Source organism: Chanodichthys erythropterus, chromosome 8, assembly GCF_024489055.1.
Source record: "Chanodichthys erythropterus isolate Z2021 chromosome 8, ASM2448905v1, whole genome shotgun sequence".
Classification (NCBI taxonomy): domain Eukaryota; kingdom Metazoa; phylum Chordata; class Actinopteri; order Cypriniformes; family Xenocyprididae; genus Chanodichthys; species Chanodichthys erythropterus.
The window spans coordinates 11333564-11351421 of NC_090228.1; the positions used below are offsets into that span (position 1 = coordinate 11333564).

Below are 17858 nucleotides of genomic sequence, written 5' to 3' on the forward strand. Positions count from 1 at the left end.
TTAGTAATAAACAAGTACATTTTATTTACCTCATATCAACCCGAACTGCATCTAAACAAAAGCTGATAAATCTTTCTGTGATCCAAAATAGACATGACCGCAGCATGACATGCTCCGTTTATGAATGTGTCCCGATACAAATTAGAATCAGATCACCGGATCAAGCTGCGAGTCAGAAAACAACCTCCATCAAAAATGTCTCTTTTGGAAATTTAGAAGGGTCAGGGACAGATTAAAAACAGCGACAGGGTGGCATTTAAAATTTGCCAAGTGACGGGTGAGGGGGGAAAAAAGAATCCATCTGCACCAATTATAATGGGAAAAGCATATCTTTTAAAATATAAACAAAAACAACAGTAAATAATTATATACTTGAATATAATCAGGCTGTGACAATTAAGACTAGTGTTCAGAAACATGGCATTGAAGGGGAACACAATTGTTCATTTCTCTCGCAAAGCCATGTAGGCCCTCCACATGACACGTCTCTGAATGCAGCAGTGTAGTTATTCTGTTGGCAAGAAACAAATGAGAGCTTATGACGATTTCAAAATTTCATACAGATGATTTCAACCACCACCATTCAATGAGATATTTACAGCACCCCTTTCTAGAGTGTGTGCATGCCGTTCTTGGACTAAAAACTACAAAAAAAAAAAAAAAAAAAAAAAAAAAGAGGCAAAAATAATAAAGGGAATACATCAGCTAAAACATCCTCAGGGAAATAAACATCCACAATATATGATACAATTCAAAGCTTAAATATAGGCATACTTTAACCAGCACATGCAGCTATGTATAGCCCAACACAGCTCCTTGGAATAAAGGAGGGGAGTTAGTTACGTAAAAAATAAGCAGAGGCCGGAAAACTCTCATTCTTGTTGTAAGATTTAAAGTTGGAAGCCATTTTTGTCATTGAATCCATATATCAAAAACAAAGAAAATACATAAGAGAAACAGAAATTGTGTCCACTTGCACCAGATATGGGAAGGACAGAGGATTGTGTCGTCCACCTCTCCTAAAAGTTCTCACCGGACCGAGCAACTCTCTCTGCACCGGTTTCACGCCAGTGTGTACATCTCCCTTGCTTTCCTTGATACCGAAGGACAGAAAAACAAACAAACAAACAAACAAACAAACAAAAAAAATAACAGCAGCTCACAGGTTTTAAACACCATTGCTTGCATATGGCTGACAAAACTGATTGGGCATCCCAGGTCGCCCAACAGTAAAAGCTCCTGAACGCGTTTCTCTCTGCTAAAGAGGACGCAGGAGGAGGGAGCCTCGTATATAGCGAAAGAGAGAGCAGAGAGGATGGTGGTGGCCATTAGCATGTCCCTCAAGAAAAACCCAGTGAGCTGGACGTGCTGGATCGCTGGTTCAGGCGAGACATGCTGTTCATGCTGGAGCTGGAGGGCTTGAGGGGCGTGTTGCTGCCCAGGGCTTGTGGGAAACGCTGGTGGTAGCGATCCAAGCGTAGGTACTTGACCGTCACCAGCTTACCTGTAGCAAATGGGTGACAGGTTGAAATGCAATGAAAACTGCAGTGGCTCTGATTAATTTAGAATAGGGTTGTCAAAAGAACCGACTTGGTATCAAATTTTAAAAATGTGATGATGCCAGCATTTCCCTCTAGCATTTTGAGTGCTGTTGAGCAGATTCGTTAACACCTCTGATTGGCCATTGTGTTCACGCGCTCATCGGATATGTCTGTGATTGGTTTGAATTTGAAAGAGTTTTGAAAGTGGGACTGGTCTGCGTCAGACGCCTGCTTTCAAACGGTCCCCTGTGTATCCTTGAAAGCGCTCTGTGAAGAGCATCATTGATGACTATTTACAACGTTTTTGAAGTGTCGATCATTGTAGCCAATCACAGACATATCAGGCGAGCGCGTCAAAGCAATGGCCAAACAGGTGTTTACGAATCCGCTCAAAGAGTCACATTTTTTAAATTTAAGTACTGACTTGGTACCAGAATTGGTATTTTTGACAACTCTAGATTGGCTACAATGACCAATGCACGGGAGCACTTGAAAGCACACAGAAGTGTTTGAAAGCAGGCATCTATCACTGCTGAAATGTGTCCGTGTGTATGTTTGTAAACGCTCCGAAGAGCGTCAAAGATAACCATTTACAAAAAAAGAAAAAAAAATGTCTATTTACATGTTTTTGAAGTGTTGATTATTGTAGCCAATCACAGACATATCTGATGAGTGTTTATAAATCCATTCAATAGCATTTAAAATGCTAGGGGGAAATGCTGGTATCGTCACATTTTTAAAATTTCAGTACCGACTTGGTACCGAAGTCTGTACTTTTAACAACACTAGTCTAGAATATATACAACATTCATTTACCATCAAACCAGGAGCCATGAAGCGCTTTGAAGGCTTTCCCAGAATGCTCTGCTGAAAGGCACTTCACATAAACGCAGCCCTAGACAGGAAGAAGATCATATAGCAAATCAACCCATTAGTTAAAAGGTTCTAGGAATATTACTCTGTTCCAAAACACAGTGAAATTCTAAGGCAGCAACATTACCTATTAGAATCAATTGTGATTTTTTGTCCATTTTTTTGAAGTAGTTAACAATAATACGGATCATAAATTTTACCCAATATTTGTGTTCTCTTCCAAAGTTCCCTTTGTAGGGCTTTTGGACAAGAACTTATAAATTCAGGCTGTAAATTTTGTAATGACCCACACAGGCTCAGGACACTCACCTCTCTTGAGTTTTTGTCAACAGCTATGTGAACGATTCCATCGTTATCGCTGCACTTCTCCAAAATGGCTTCTTGAATGGCGAGGTGCCAGTTTTCCCCCACTTCCCTGTTCAAGAGAGAAATACTGAGCAGTGAGATTACCTTTCTCAAAAAAAAAAAACCCCCACTAATATCAGGCAAACCTATAGTTTTATGTAAGTAAATACATTTAACTTCACTAGCCTGCTAGAACCACCAATTCTATGTGAGGTCATGTGTTAAATTCCTTGGGAAACTTACATTACAGGATCAAACATGTTGCGAATCTTCAAGCATGGTGTTAAGCTGTTTGGAGGTGAATTTCTTCGGTCCAGAGGAAATGCTAAAGAACAAAAATGCTATTAAGTCAATGTGTATACTCTATACATCAACATTCATGTGTACTGTCCACATTTTTTGGAACAATCAACATCAAAATCATCAATTTAGTCCTTCAAAAGGTGCCTAAATGTGTCTGAAGTTTCAGCTCAAAATACCATTTTTTTTTAACTGCCTATTTTGGGGCATCATTAAATATGCGCCGATTTAGGTTGCGGCCCCTTTAAATTCTTGTGCTCCCCACCCCCGGAGCTCGCGCTTGCCTTAAACAGCATAAACAAAGTTCACAGAGCTAATACTCTCAAAATGGATCTTTACAAAGTGTTCATCATGCAGCATGTCTAATCGTGTAAGTGTGGTATTTGTTTGGATGTTTACATTTGATTCTGAATGAGTTTGATGATGCTTCGTGGCTAAAGCTAACATTACACACTGTTGGAGAGATTTATAAAGAATGAAGTTGTTTATGAATTATACAGACGGCAAGTGTTTAAAAAAATAAAAAAATAACGTCTTGTCTCTGTGAATACAGTAAGAAATTATGGTAACTTTAACCACATTTAACAGTACATTAGCAACATGCTAACGAAACATTTAGAAAGACAATTTACAAATATCACTAAAAATATCATGCTATCATGGATCATGTCAGTTATTATTGCTCCATCTGCCATTTTTCCCTGTTGTCCTTGCTTGCTTAACTAGTCTGATGATTCAGCTGTGCACATCCAGACGTCCTGCCCTTTTCTAATGCCTTGAACATGAGCTGGCATATGCAAATATTGGGGGCGTACATATTAATGATCCCGACTGTTACGTAACGTGTTATATTGAGATTCGCCTGTTCTTCAGAGGTCTTTTAAACAAATGAGATTTATATAAGGAGGAGGAAACAATGGAGTTTGAGACTCACTGTATGTCATTTCCAGTCATGAACTCTTGTTATTTAACTATGCCAAGTTAAATTCAATTTTTAATTCAAGGGCACCTTTCAAACAAGTCAATCAGAAGGAAGCATCCCCATACTTATGGCTATGTATGGATTTGTATAACTAAAAAGGCACAAGCTTGGACTTAAAATGCAGATGGTTGAATGCACACAAAATAAGAGTTACCTTGGCCTTGCCACACTTTGGAGGGCATGTTGGACATCTTATCAGGTGACATTGAAGGCTGAAGCCACCGCCACACCATGAAGTCTGCCCCTCCAATCCTCTGCTTTTCTGTCCGGATGCGAGACTCGTTCGCTGAGAGGAACGCAACAGCTCTGTCCCACACTTTCTTCATCTTCTTTCTGAGAGAGGAACACAAAACATATTATTTCAATGGATCATGAGAAAAGGGTGTTTCATGCAAGAACGCAACCCAAATTAAAACCAAATTCGCTCAACAACAATGGAATACCTGTCTTGAGGCTGGACGAGAGAGTCACGGACGTGAGGGATGGGCAAGTATGCCTGCAAGTCCTTACTCTCCTGACAGGCCTCATTGTGGCTCCTCATTACATCTGTAAAAACACAAAGCACGGGCATTTGAGATCCTTTAAATCTGCATTGTGTAACTTCTAGATGAAATTTAGCTTATAGTGATGAGGCAGTCTTACCGATGATTCTCTCCACCATGTCATACATTTGTCTTGTTTCCTCCTCTTCTCTGCGCCATCTGTATTTCATGTAATACACCAACCCCAAAACAATACCAATGCCTACAGAGAAACAGAGTACAGGGAGAAAATTTGTGAAACGATGATGCTTTTACCAAAGGGAAGATCGACAAATTCTACAAACGGGATGCGCACCTGCGAGGATGAGGAGAACTCTGTGGATCACAGTGAAGAAAGCGCGTCTGAAGCGGCAGAAGAAGGACATGCGGGGGTGGATGGACTCCAGGCGTGAGATTTCCGATACGTACTCTATGGGTTGAGCAGGGTCGGCACCAATCAACCTGCCCAGAAAACAGCACACACCCAGTGAACACAGGAAAATGGCGCACACACACAAGATATACTAAAGATATGAATGCTACGCCTTGTTAACGGATAGATAGAGAGGCCAATACCGATAAATAAAGAAACAGACAGAGACAGGCTGATAGACAGACAGAAAGAAAGATACTACACAGAGTGATACTAAAACGTATGAATGTTACACTTTGTTAACAGATAGATAGGCTGATAGACAGGCCAACAGACCGGCTGACAGACAGACAGGCCAAAAGACAGACAGACAGACAGATTGGCAGGCTTACAGACAGACAGGAAGACTGGCAGACATGCCAACAGACAGATAGGAAGACTGATAGACATGACAACAGACAGGAAGACATGCCTACACACAGATAGACAGGCAGAAAGACATGCCAACGGACTGGAACACAGGCCTACTGATAGAGAAAAGATGACAGGCCGACATACGGACATATGGACGGATATCAGTTACCTTATTCCGACAACATCTTTGGTTTTCATGATCCATTCTAAAGACGTTTCAAACAAGTTTTCATATGCTTCATTTTGGAGCTTGAAAGAGAAAAACGCTTCATTATATTGTGCAACTATTTTCCAAATTATACAATTAAATATGACAAAAGTTCAGAGTCAATTAAATGAAAAACAACATTATTTGACTTAAATGAATATAAAATATAGCATCAAACCCTTCAAAAAGCAAAACAAACCTTGAGGTACGTGGAGGCGTCACTAAAAGAGACACTTCTATTTAAAGGATTTTTAAGGTCTCCACAATCATGCTCTCCTGAAAGTCAATCAAATGTTTCACATTTTAATGCGCATATGTAAACGTCCAAATATACAAATTCGTACAACGGTTAGAGATTAAAATATGAGCTGCAACTGTATGCTCACCTGCGACATTGGCCAGGTGCTCATGTAGAGACAGGAGAAGGTTAAGGATGAGGTCTCGGTCTTTGACATCCTATTGAGTCAAACGCAAGTACATGTTTAAGGATGTTACAACAACAAAAAAGAGAAATTACTTGACGAAAAGTTTAAAACATGGGACACAAGTGAGAAGACAGATACTTACATACTGCTTATCAAACTCAGGCCCAAACGGGTGATGCATGACTGAAAAAGAAATGAAAAGTAAGATGACAAACAGCATTACTCAACATTAGCAAAAATCTTTCACAGTCTAGTTATATCGTAGTATGACTGGACGGTGTTTCCCAAGCATGCCGAGGACAGAGGGAGTGACCGTGGAGGAGAGCTGCTCATCGTCTCACACTTGAGGGTGTGACTACGAGCGAGAGCCTCTCGTCGTCTCGCACTTGAGTCATTGTCTGAACATTGTGTTTCTGTCCTCGCTCTGGCCTGGTCCCAGATTTAGCATAGCAACTGCCCTTCCCTGCATGTTTCAATCAGACAGCATTCGTCTGGCAAGTCGCAAGCCAATTAATATACCAACCTCTGAGATAAAGACATACAGAGACTAACAGCTTTTAAGATTCTTGGCAAAGTTTGACCTAGATTTCAGGCGATGAGATGTTCAAGGACCCATTTTGCTGGTTCTGTGGTCGAGCTACAGCTGTGAGAGGCTTAAACCCCCTTAACCATGGTAAAACCACTGAAATACATGGCCTTAAAGACACTCACGCTCATGTTGTTCCAAACCTATAGGAGTTTCTTTCTTCTATTGAACACAAAAGAAGATATTTTAAAGTATGTTTGTAACCATACAGTTGACAGCACCCTTTGACTTCCATAGTAGGAAAAAAAAAATACTATGGAAGTCAATGGGTGCAGTTAACTGTCTAGCTACCAACATTTTTTAAATGATCTTTTGTGTTCAACAGAAGAAACAAACTCATACAGGTTTGGAACAACTTGAGGGTGAGTGAATGATGACAGAATTTTCATTTTTTGGGTGAACTATCCCTTTAAGTGGCTCATTTTTATAATGGCAGAATCATCAATAAAGGATAAATGTAATGTAAATGTAGGATAATATCTCTTTTATAATAAGCTGCACTTGATTAGCTGCTATGTTCCTAAAACCTACTAAAACATTACAGATAAATCATAATACTTGACCTTCCAGCCATTTGAAACTGCTCAGAATTGGATATCAGCATACTATTTAAAAAAATGGCATGAGGAACAACACTACGCAATGATCAATATTTCAAACAACACTGTTGTCAAATGACCTTGTTACATTGCAGCATTAGTTCACAGAGTAGCATCCAGTTATCAATGCAGAAATAAGTCAATATTTTACAGTGTTCAAACATCTAATGTAAGTCTGATAATCAGGATGTTAAAAGTTGTGGATGAAATGACAAAGTCATCATACAGGAAGATAAAGTCAAGCACACTGCTTTGTGGAAAATAGTATTGAATTCTGTAGGGCATATTTCATACACACAAAAATGTAAAACTGTGCATATGTAGTGCAGAAATAGTGATAGTAGTTTGAACGCTTGTTAGAAAAACCTAAGTTACATAAGCTGTGAACTACAATCTGATCAAGTAAAAAAAATGGTGTGTATATTATATATATATATATATAAAAATCACTCAAAGTGAGAATCAGGCATTTAGCCGGCCAGAGAGAAGTCAGTCACTTTAGCTGGCCGCAAACTCCCAGAGTCCCCAGAGAGACAGACAATTAGGCCGCTTTAGCTTGTCTGTGACCTAGATGTCTGCAGCACGCTCTCCAGTCAAAGCTCCCTCCCTGAGAGACCAGCCATGCCACAAATACACATAGTAATTCATCAGTCGCCTTCCTCTCAAGAGTCGTCTCTGCCTCCGGAGCACTTTACTCTGATGGTACTCAAGCTATTTAAACTGAGTGGCATTGAATGCACATCCAAGAACAGACTTTCTCTCATCTGGGAAAATGTATCAAAAGATTAATGCTGGCTATCACATTATGAGCATGAATGATGTCAACATGTCAAAATGTGGGGACTATCAGACTAGCCATGATTATTCTCAAATAACAGACATTCAGAAGGTTTCCATGACCTTTATAATTGCTGGATAAAGGAGTTTTAAAAATAATCAAATTTAATTTATTTAAAATAATTAAGTACAACAGAAATATTTTAACTAACCATTTTAATTATTTAAAATATTTTTTTAAAAATAATTTAAATTCTACCTAATTAATGAATTAATCATTTACATGAATTTGTAGAGCAAAGCTAGTTTTAATCTACAAAAAAGCAAAGGTGATCATTCATATTTATCTATCTAAATTTAGCACAAACTTTTTTAGTAAGAGAATGTAGATGAGAACTGGAAAAACCTGAAGACGCCATTCAATTACAAATATGGTGAGAGATATGGAGCGTTGAGACGTCGGGAGAAATTTGACTAAAAGTTTGTCTCACAAACATCATGATGCAGCGTTTAGGGTGAAAGTGCGATCAGCTACCTGAAATCCACCAGGGCTGGAACAGTCATTTATGACAAGGCATGAAGCACACACATATTTCTAATGCAAATACCTCTCTCTGTCCCGTAAGCAGCAGTGCATTTCCTGTCTGAGAAGGTGCAAATAGTCTGGGTGATAATTGCTGTGTGAATTGTTCACGTTTGACTCATGGTGATGCAGAAACAATTAGAAAAAACTGAGGAACATTCTAAAGCATTACATGTGTAATTCCATAAAATAAATTTTGCTTGGCCAATCAATACAGATGTTAATATGACATTCTTCCTATATATACACACACACCAGATACTAGTGCAAATACCATTAATATTTTTGAAACCACAACCTGATAAATGCAAATCTCTGTTTAAATAATGGAAAATAATATGATTGCTCACACTCATAGATGTATTTTTCTTCAGCACACCATGGCAATGCCATAGCATTCTTAGAAGTGCAAGTACAAATAGTAATGGGTACATTATCATTAGTATCATAATAAACTGCTGTTATTACAGTCCAATACATTCATTGTACCATGGTATTGCCAAGAATCATTATAATACCATGTTTGTATTTGTATTCTTCTTGGGAACTGAGTGGAACTAAAGTAATACATTCATATTGTGTAGTATTTATGTAGTAATCATTCAGCAGCATTAGATACCATGGTAATACCATGTTTTGTAGACTAGGTTTTGAAAGACATGCCACCTTCAGCACTTCATACTTACTGACTGCATCCCCCACGGAGGTGCTGGAGCCCCTCATCCGCAGGTACATGAGGCCCAGCAGCACGAAGAACAGGCAGGCGGCTGTTAGGAGGAACATGGACAGGTAGTGAGCGCTGAAGCCGCCGGTGGAGGACACCTCCTCCCGTTTAAACTGCTGCAGGAGCTCGTCCTCCGGGACCGTGGTGTGCTGCTTGGGCTTGGAGGCTGAGGCATGGCTGTAGGAGTGGTTGGAACCGGTGTGGTTCGAGTGGTTCGCTCGGTATGTCGCGGTGTAGGAGGGAAAGCGCGGTCTGAGCCCGATATTAAACCGACTGCTGCTGCAGGCGGATTCACCGTCTCCGTTGTCGAGGTGGTTCTTGTTAAAAGAACCGGACGGGATGCTGCTGCTGTTGTCATCCCCGTCAATACCGGAAAATTTGGGGTAGCTGCGGCTCACGTAGCTTCCGCTGAACTCCCCCGGTTCCTTGCCATCGTCGTCCCTCCGTTCCCCGACCATATCTAGGTTGAAGTCGGGAGTATCATGCGCGCCAAGCGCCGTTGTCGTCTTCGAGCTCCAGACGCTCCGGTACGAGGGAGAGGAGGTGGGTGGACTGTGTCTGAAAGTCAGACGGCGTTCGCGGGGACGGTCTCGCTCACCCTCCTCTTCCTCCTCCTCGTCGGAATCGGAATAATCCCTGGCTAGACTACTGCTGTTGGACTCGTAAAAAGACTTATTCCCGTTCAAAGCCCGACTGTCTCTTTCCGTTTCCTCCAAACCGCTGGATTTACCCCGGTCTGCCCACCACGGAGACCCAGAAATGCCTTTCCTGTCCACGGATAACCCGAGGGAAGCGGCGGCGGGTGTTCCCGCAGGCCTGATGGTGGGTGTCTGCTGCGCGGATCCTCGGTCTCTCCTGCTGCCGCCGTGATTCGGGCCTCCTTTCTTCTGCGGCGCCTCCGCGTCCGACTCGTCCGAGCTAAAGCCCAGCACGAACTTTCCGGCTCTGCGCTTTTCGCTCCGGCTGGCGCTTAGGCGCGTGACGTCACTGCCCGGTGGCCTGGCGCTGAATCCCGAAGCTCGCGCAGCGGCGTTGCTATTACTAGCGCCGCTGCTGCCGTTGTTGTTGATACTCCCGGTGCTGCTGCGCCCTTTCCCGCTCCGGGAGCCCCGCGGCTGTGGCTGCTCCTCCCGCAGCTTTTTCAGTTTCTTCAAGTACACGGGCCGCGTGCTCTCCGTCACCGGGCCCGGGGTAAAGCCGAGCCGTTTTAATTCAGACACAAGCTCCTCATCCGTTAACTGTGCAGACGCCATCTTTGCACGAAAAAACGCACACAGCGAGACACGGCGGAAGTGACGTGGAAGTAAGCGGACAGACGGCCAACTTGAAAGGAAAGAAATGGGAAACTTTTTTTTATTATTTAATTAAACAACATTATACAACACTATGAATGACAATCAAGACTAACGGGCGTTAGGTGGGATACACAAGAAGACAATATAAAACAGAAACGGACAAATCAAAATAAAGTATATTTTTAAAAATAAATATATTTTGAAAATAAATAACCATATTTAGGCATACAAAAAATAAATAAATGTTTTGTAAAGTCTTATCTTCAGTTCTTTCATTAACTTTTATTTAGTTTTCTTTTCTATTATTTAAAATAATAATAATAATTATATAAATTATATATATATATATATATATATATATATATATATATATATATATATATATATATATAATTGTAAATAAAAAATAAATAAATTGACTAACAATGAAGAAAATCAAGCCTGCCAAGTAGTTTTGTAATCATAATGATTTGTTTAAATAAATAATTATACAAAGTATATTAGTTAAAATAATTCTAATTTAATGTGAATTAAAAATATGAAAGAAATCCATCTTTAACTGGATTTTTGTGTCAAATATCTGAAAGAGACTTCGACTTTAGCAGCGTTATCTTTATTTGGTGTCAACATACATTAAAAAAGAGAACTAGAAATAGTCTATAAATAAATAAGTATCCATACTGAATTTGGTTAAACCAACAAGAGATGCCTTTTCTTGGTGATATGAAAGAAAACATTTCATTATCACGCTGTTACACTTCAAAACATTAATCAGCATGTGCCTTGGCTTGTGTTGCACTACGCCACCTCGTGGCGACATCGCTGAATTGCAACTCATGCTGCGTACAAGTAGCTCGCGGATCAGTCCGCGCGAATCATTCTGTCAATTGAAGACTCGCTCGCTCGAGACACATTTAGTGCACAGGATTGGAGCGAGAGGGGAGAGCCAGCAAGCCGGGAAATTCACTTTAAATAAACCAAGGGATGGCTTTCAGGATTCCTGCTGTTCAACTGCACCTTAAAACGTGTTTTCTTCTGCTTTTAGGGGGTCTAATGGAAGCTGCCCAGGAGCAAGGAAGCATGTACATGTGGATTGATGCCAATCAAGCAAGAATATTAATTGGTAATAGTGTTTTGCGTAAATTCTGTAGCGGGTGAATGGCACATGAATACCAAATTGTAAACCAAGCCAGGGTATAATAATTTACTAACAGTTTAATATATATATATATATATATATATATATATATATATATATATATATATATATATATATGAGAAGCTTGTGAATGCTCAATGTTTTATCCAACAGGTTTTGAGGAGGATATTTTAATAGTCTCCGAGGGCAAAATGGCCCCATTCACACACGACTTCAGGAAAGCACAGCAGCGAATGCCGGCAATACCTGTCAATATCCACCACGTGAACTTCACCTGGCAAGCCACTGATCAGGTACTGAAAGCTTCAGTCTGAAGAGTTTGTGTTCTTCATCTGGCATGATCTTAACCGGTGACGCGCATTACACTGACAAATCCTTATCCTGATGCTGTAAACATTAAAACAAACTGAATTTACTTTATAAGCAGAATTAAGTTTGTTTTTCGTATTCATGGAGTGCAAGCTTTCACGTTTATTGATTGGTATGATTAACATGTTCGTGTAAATAAGCTATTTTACATTCATGAAGTAGGCTGGATGGCTTTGAAATAGCCTACAATGAACTAAATTTTTATTATTAGTAGTAGCTATATATTATTTTTATTAGGCTACTGTTATGTTTATCAGTATTGTCCTGTTTACCTGTTTAAAAAAAAAACAAAAAAACAAAACCAAGTAGAAAATAAATTCGTCAATGAGTTAAAAATATTGTGTTTGAAAGCTAGTTTGATGCAGTTTTGCTTCTCAACCAAATTGATCTTGTTTTTTGTGTAATAAAAATATTTCTGCTCTTTAATATTGCAAACTGAATCTGTGACATATTGACCAAATTTGAAAGGAAAAAGGTCAGTTGAATTCTTGTGGTATTTTGCATGTTGGTGTTGTAACGCTGCACGCGGATCAAAGCGCGGGCCCGCCGCGCGAGCGCGCCTCCTCATGCATGTGCCAAACATCTGGGTCGTCATCAGTACACTTAGAGCACGCGTGCCAGAGCCCGCGCTTTATTTCACAACGAAAATTCCATTTGGAATCACTTTGTTGCGTTGTTATTGCTTGTTGATCCTTTTTGTAATTCGTTATGGTTTTGGCAGAAACAGTGGCAAATGATTTTTTCCATGCAAATCATTTCCCCCAAGGCTAAATTATATATGGGGCTTTCTGTATTATATATATATATATATATATATATATATATATATATATATATATATATATATATATATATATATATATATATAAAATAACAATTTTAAGCGTAATAATAAAAGCAAAATATAAGCAACAGTTACACTGAAACATAATTAGGCCAACATAATTAAATTAAATTAAAACACTATCTTTATTGACATTGTACATCAATGTGTATTAAACTTTTCCTACCCACTAAAATAATTTTTGGATTCAATTCAGAATGTTTTGTAATATCACGAATAACATTAAGCTCACATGTGTTTATTGCCTCTTTGAACCACTTGTATTCCTCATTTGGATGAAAACGCCTGCTAAATGAATAAATGTACAACATGTAAATGTAAAACCAGATGCTGTTCACAGCTTCATTCACAACTATGTAGCTTTTGGGGGGAATGTACAGGAATCTCTTCTCACAAATGATCTATCTTTGCACACCAGGATCATAATCTGTGAATGGCATGTTGACTTGACGAAAGAGCAGCAAGAGGGAGAAATTAAAATAGCAAGGGGAGGGATACGGAGGAAAAAGAGAGGGCCCACTCTATCCTGGCCCCTGTTAGCTTCAAAGACGGCCGCTGAGGCTTTAGAACAAAGGTCTCCGGCATAAAAGGCTGGCGGCGAGAGTTATCTGTGTTGGTTATTACCATTCAGCTGTAGGATTAGCTAAGCTCTCCACACAGCTTGTGTACTTTTGCCTTCATCAAACGCTGCCCAGCTTTTACACTCCGAAATCTAGAGACCAGAAAAAAGAAAGGGAAAAAAGAGCCGTCTACCTCGCTTTCATCTCCTTTTGGGACAGTGTTTTTTTTTTTTTTGTAGCGTGTGTTTGGCCTCGCCATCACGGCTGTCCTCACAAGTGTGTAATTCTCAAAGGGTTGAGGTCATTAGTCAGAGAGTGGAGGAAATTGATTGCCTTGCAAACTTAAGGATACCCGGAAACCCTCTTTTTAGTCTTTACAGATTTATATGTGCTCCTGTCATGAACCACATGCAACCTTTTTTGTGCTATTGTCCCAAATGCCTCTCTTTATGCAAATCTAAACTACTTCTTTTAATTTTTTTGAAGTCTAAAACAAAGTTTGCCTCTTTTTTTTTTTCTTCTTCAGGCAGAGTACTTCTATGAGTTTCAGACTCTGCGTTCATTGGATAAAGACATTATGGATGACCCTACTGTCAACGTTCCTCTCTTAGGATCTGTGCCACACAAAGCTTCTGGTTTGCTTTTATTTTATTTTATTTTATTTTATTTTATTTTATTTTATTTTATTTTATTTTATTTTATTTTATTTTATTTTATTTTATTTTATTTTATAAAATGTACAGTGTAAAAATTAAGATCTAGAATATGATTATTATAACCCATGAGACTTGTGGTACATGATGCTTAAAGGGATAGTTCACCCAAAAATGAAAATTCTGTCATTAATTACTCACCCTCATGTCGTTCCACACCTCTAAGACCTTCGTTCATCTTCAGAACACAAATTAAGATATTTTTGATAAAATCTGATGGCTCAGTGAGGCCTCTATTGACAGCAAGACAATTAACACTTTCAATGCCCAGAAAGCTTCTAAAGACAAATTTAAAACAATTAATGTGAAACGAGAATACTTTTTGTGTGCCAAAAAAACTAAATAACGACTTTATTCAACAATGTCTAGTGATGGGCGATTTCAAAACACTGCTTCATGAAGCTTAACGAATTATTTGTTTTGAATCAGTGGTTCGGAGCGTGCATCGAACTGCCAATATACACACTCTGAACCACTGATTCGAAACAAATAATTCGTTAAGCTTCATGAAGCAGTGTTTTGAAATCGCCCATCACTAGACATTGTTGAATAAAGTCGTTATTTTGTTTTTTGGCGTACAAAAAGTATTCTTGTCACTTTATAACATTAAGGCTGAACCACTGTACTCACATGAACTGTTTTAAATATGTTTTTAATAGCTTTCTGGGCATTGAAAGTGTTAATTGTCTTGCTGGCAAAGCAGGCCTCTCTGAGCCAATGGATTTCATCAAAAATATCTTAATTTGTGATGAACAAAGGACTTATGGGTGTGGAACGACATGAGGGTGAATAATAAATGACAGAATTTTCATTTTTGGGTGAACTAACCCTTTAAGGTTAATAATCAAAAGCGGTTTGTGTACTCAGTGGTCCAGGTGGGCTTCCCATGTCGAGGTGACCAGGATGGTGTGGCAGCATTTGAAGTGACCATTCTGGTGATGGATGCTGGAGGAAACATCATCCTGAGGACGCCACACAATGCCATCTTCTTCAAAACATGCCAGAGAGGTGAGCTTTCAAACTTTGTAGATGTTGATGCACAAAATGGGTTAAAAGAGATTGTTACGGGAATGTAAATACTGGATCAGACATTGAAAGTTTGCAGTTAAAAGGCTTTTTATTTCTCAGAAAAGTTTTCAAGTCCATTCAGCTCAGCTTTATTTCACCTAGAAGAGAATATAAACAGATGCAAATGAAACATTTGTTGACATATAGAATATAGAGTATAGAGCTGTAAGATGATGAATGTGGTATGGTAAGATATGTTAAAACGTTTGGGATCCAGACATTATTGAGATCCAATTCTCTAGAGAAGACATACACAACTATTCAAAAGTTTGAGGGCTGTAAGATTTGTTTTTGAAAGAAATTAATATTTTATTCAGTAAGGATGCATTAAATTGAACAAAAGACATATTAAAATGTATAATGTTATATATTACACGTAAATGCTGCTTAAACTTTCTATTCATCAAAAAAAAAAAAGTTTTCCACAAAAAATATTACGCAGCAATTGTAATTATCAACATTGATAATAAGAAGAAATGTTTCTTGAGCACTAAGTCAGCATATTATAATGATTTCTGAAGGATCACGTGACACTGAAGACTATATTAAACAGCTCATATTTCATCAACGTGAGCGTTAAAAATATTAAAATAATCTTACTGACCTAAAACTTTTGAACGGTAGTGTATGTGAGATTAAAGTTTTTTTTTCTTAAGGGAATAACCTGGAGACTTAGGTGAAAGTTTCATTTGCTCTAGAAGAATCATTTGAGATATTAAAGAGATCTTATTTATGATTTTGAGCATGGTTTATCTCCTCTCCCTCTTACTCTTCTTTAAGTGTATTTGGTAAGAGAAGCAGAGACCATGGTACTCTCAACCTCACCCACAAAGCCATCGCTGGCTCATGAGGTCATGTGAATCCTGCCAGCTGCAGCCCTTTAGAATGAGCGTGTTATGTTTTTCTCTGATCCCCCCTCCCTTCTCACACACACTAACCTCACGGTGTTGCATTCCCCTACACACCCTTCTCCACCCCTCTCCATTCGGCGTGTAGACTTCACAGATCAAATGGTCCATCTGTCTGAAGCCACCCCGCAGGGAGGAAGCAAAGTGTTTCCTAGTGACAGCTGAGGGTGCCTTAATGACTAGTACTCACAAGTTGTTTTTTTAAAAGACTGGCTGCTTGAATTTCACCCACAGGACAAAATGACATCAACGAAGTTGATATAGCTTAACACCTTCAAGTTTACCCTCTTTTTGAGGTCCATTATTAAAAATATTGGACATTTAGTTTCACGTTTCGTAAACGGATGGATGTTGCATTGAATGAACCTTAAAAAGGTTAGTTTAACAAATAATTAACATTCTGTCATCATTTACTCACCCTCGTGTCATTCCAAACTTGTTTGACTTTTCTTTTCTGTGGAACACAAAAGGAGACGTTTAGCAGAATGTCCAAGCTGCTCTTTTCCATACAATGACTAATGGGGGGTAGACTAATTGGAACACCTAATATTTGGCAATATTATTGAGATGAATGTACTGACACTATTGGATGAGAACTGAACTGAGCTGGATGATGACATAACTGCTTCATAGCTGAATTGAACTCATTCTATAACTGATTAACTTTACACAGTTATTGAACTGGAATGAATCAACACCGAACTGATTTCACCTGAATAATTACAGTTTACTATTGTATTTTTAGAGCTGCTTTACAGCAGGATTTAAGTCTCTTTGCATCACTGAATCATTATTTTCCTGTTTATCACTGTTAAGCTGCTTTGAAACAATCTGTATTATATAAAGCTCTATATAAATAAAGGTGACTTGACTTGACTTAAAGGGATAGTTCACCCAAAAATGAAAATTGTTATTATTTATTCACCCTCAAGTTGTTCCAAATCTGTATGAGCTTCTTTCTTCTGTTGAACACAAAAGTAGATATGTTGAAGAATGTTGGTAACCAGACAGTTGACAGTAGCCATTGACTTCCATATTAGGATTTCCATATTAGGAAAAAAAATAAAAATACAATGGGTACCGACAACTATTTGGTTACCAGCATTCTTCACAATATCTTCTTCAGTTTTAGACAGAAGAAAGCAAGTCTAGCTATATTACTAGTCTTTTTTCTTTGTATTAAGAACAGACCCAAATTTAAACTTTTTTTTTAAAAGATGTAATATAAGTCTAAGGTGTCCCCTGAATGTGTCTGTGCAGTTTCAGCTCAAAATACCCCATAGATTTTTTTTTAATTCATTTTTTTAACTGCCCATTTTGGGGCATAATTAGAAATGAGCCTATTCAGGGTGTGTGGCCCTTTAAATCTGGTGCTCCGCGCCCCAAGAGCTCGTGCTTGCCTTAAACAACATAAAAAAACCAGCTAATATAACCCTCAAAATGGATCTTTACAAAGTGTTCGTCATGCAGCATGTCTAATCGCGTAAGTACAGTGTTTATTTTGATGTTTACATTGATTCTGAATGAGTTTGAGGCTATGCTCCGTGGCTAACGGCTAATGCTACACTGTTGGAGAGATTTATAAAGAATGAAGTTGTGTTTATGAATTATACAGACTGCAAGTGTTTAATAATGAAAATAGTGACGGCTCTTGTCTCCGTGAATACAGTAAGAAACGATGGTAACTTTAA

General features: G+C 38.7%; 2 protein-coding genes across 3 annotated transcripts in view; one reads left to right on the plus strand and one right to left on the minus strand.

Annotated features, from left to right (window-relative positions):
* Positions 1-10635, minus strand: lemd3 (LEM domain containing 3). Its single transcript, XM_067391803.1, has 13 exons — positions 9214-10635; positions 6125-6165; positions 5944-6013; positions 5757-5833; positions 5519-5598; positions 4879-5024; positions 4684-4785; positions 4485-4587; positions 4196-4374; positions 3003-3084; positions 2724-2829; positions 2358-2436; positions 1-1504 (listed from the first exon to the last, which is right to left on the minus strand). Exons 1-13 carry the CDS (start codon positions 10502-10504, stop codon positions 1341-1343), a joined length of 2520 nt encoding a protein of 839 aa, XP_067247904.1. The 5' UTR covers positions 10505-10635; the 3' UTR covers positions 1-1340.
* wif1 (wnt inhibitory factor 1) overlaps positions 9936-17858 on the plus strand; it is an 18217-nt gene continuing 10294 nt past the window's right edge. Inside the window, exons 1-5 of one of the 2 annotated variants that reach the window (XM_067391805.1) lie at positions 9936-10073; positions 11592-11669; positions 11859-11998; positions 14005-14113; positions 15059-15199. In XM_067391805.1, coding sequence (XP_067247906.1) covers positions 11600-11669; positions 11859-11998; positions 14005-14113; positions 15059-15199 — 460 coding nt within the window. In that variant the 5' untranslated portion in view covers positions 9936-10073; positions 11592-11599. Of the gene's footprint in view, positions 10074-11446; positions 11670-11858; positions 11999-14004; positions 14114-15058; positions 15200-17858 lie in introns of those variants that run through there. The other variant, XM_067391804.1, reaches the window with a different exon arrangement.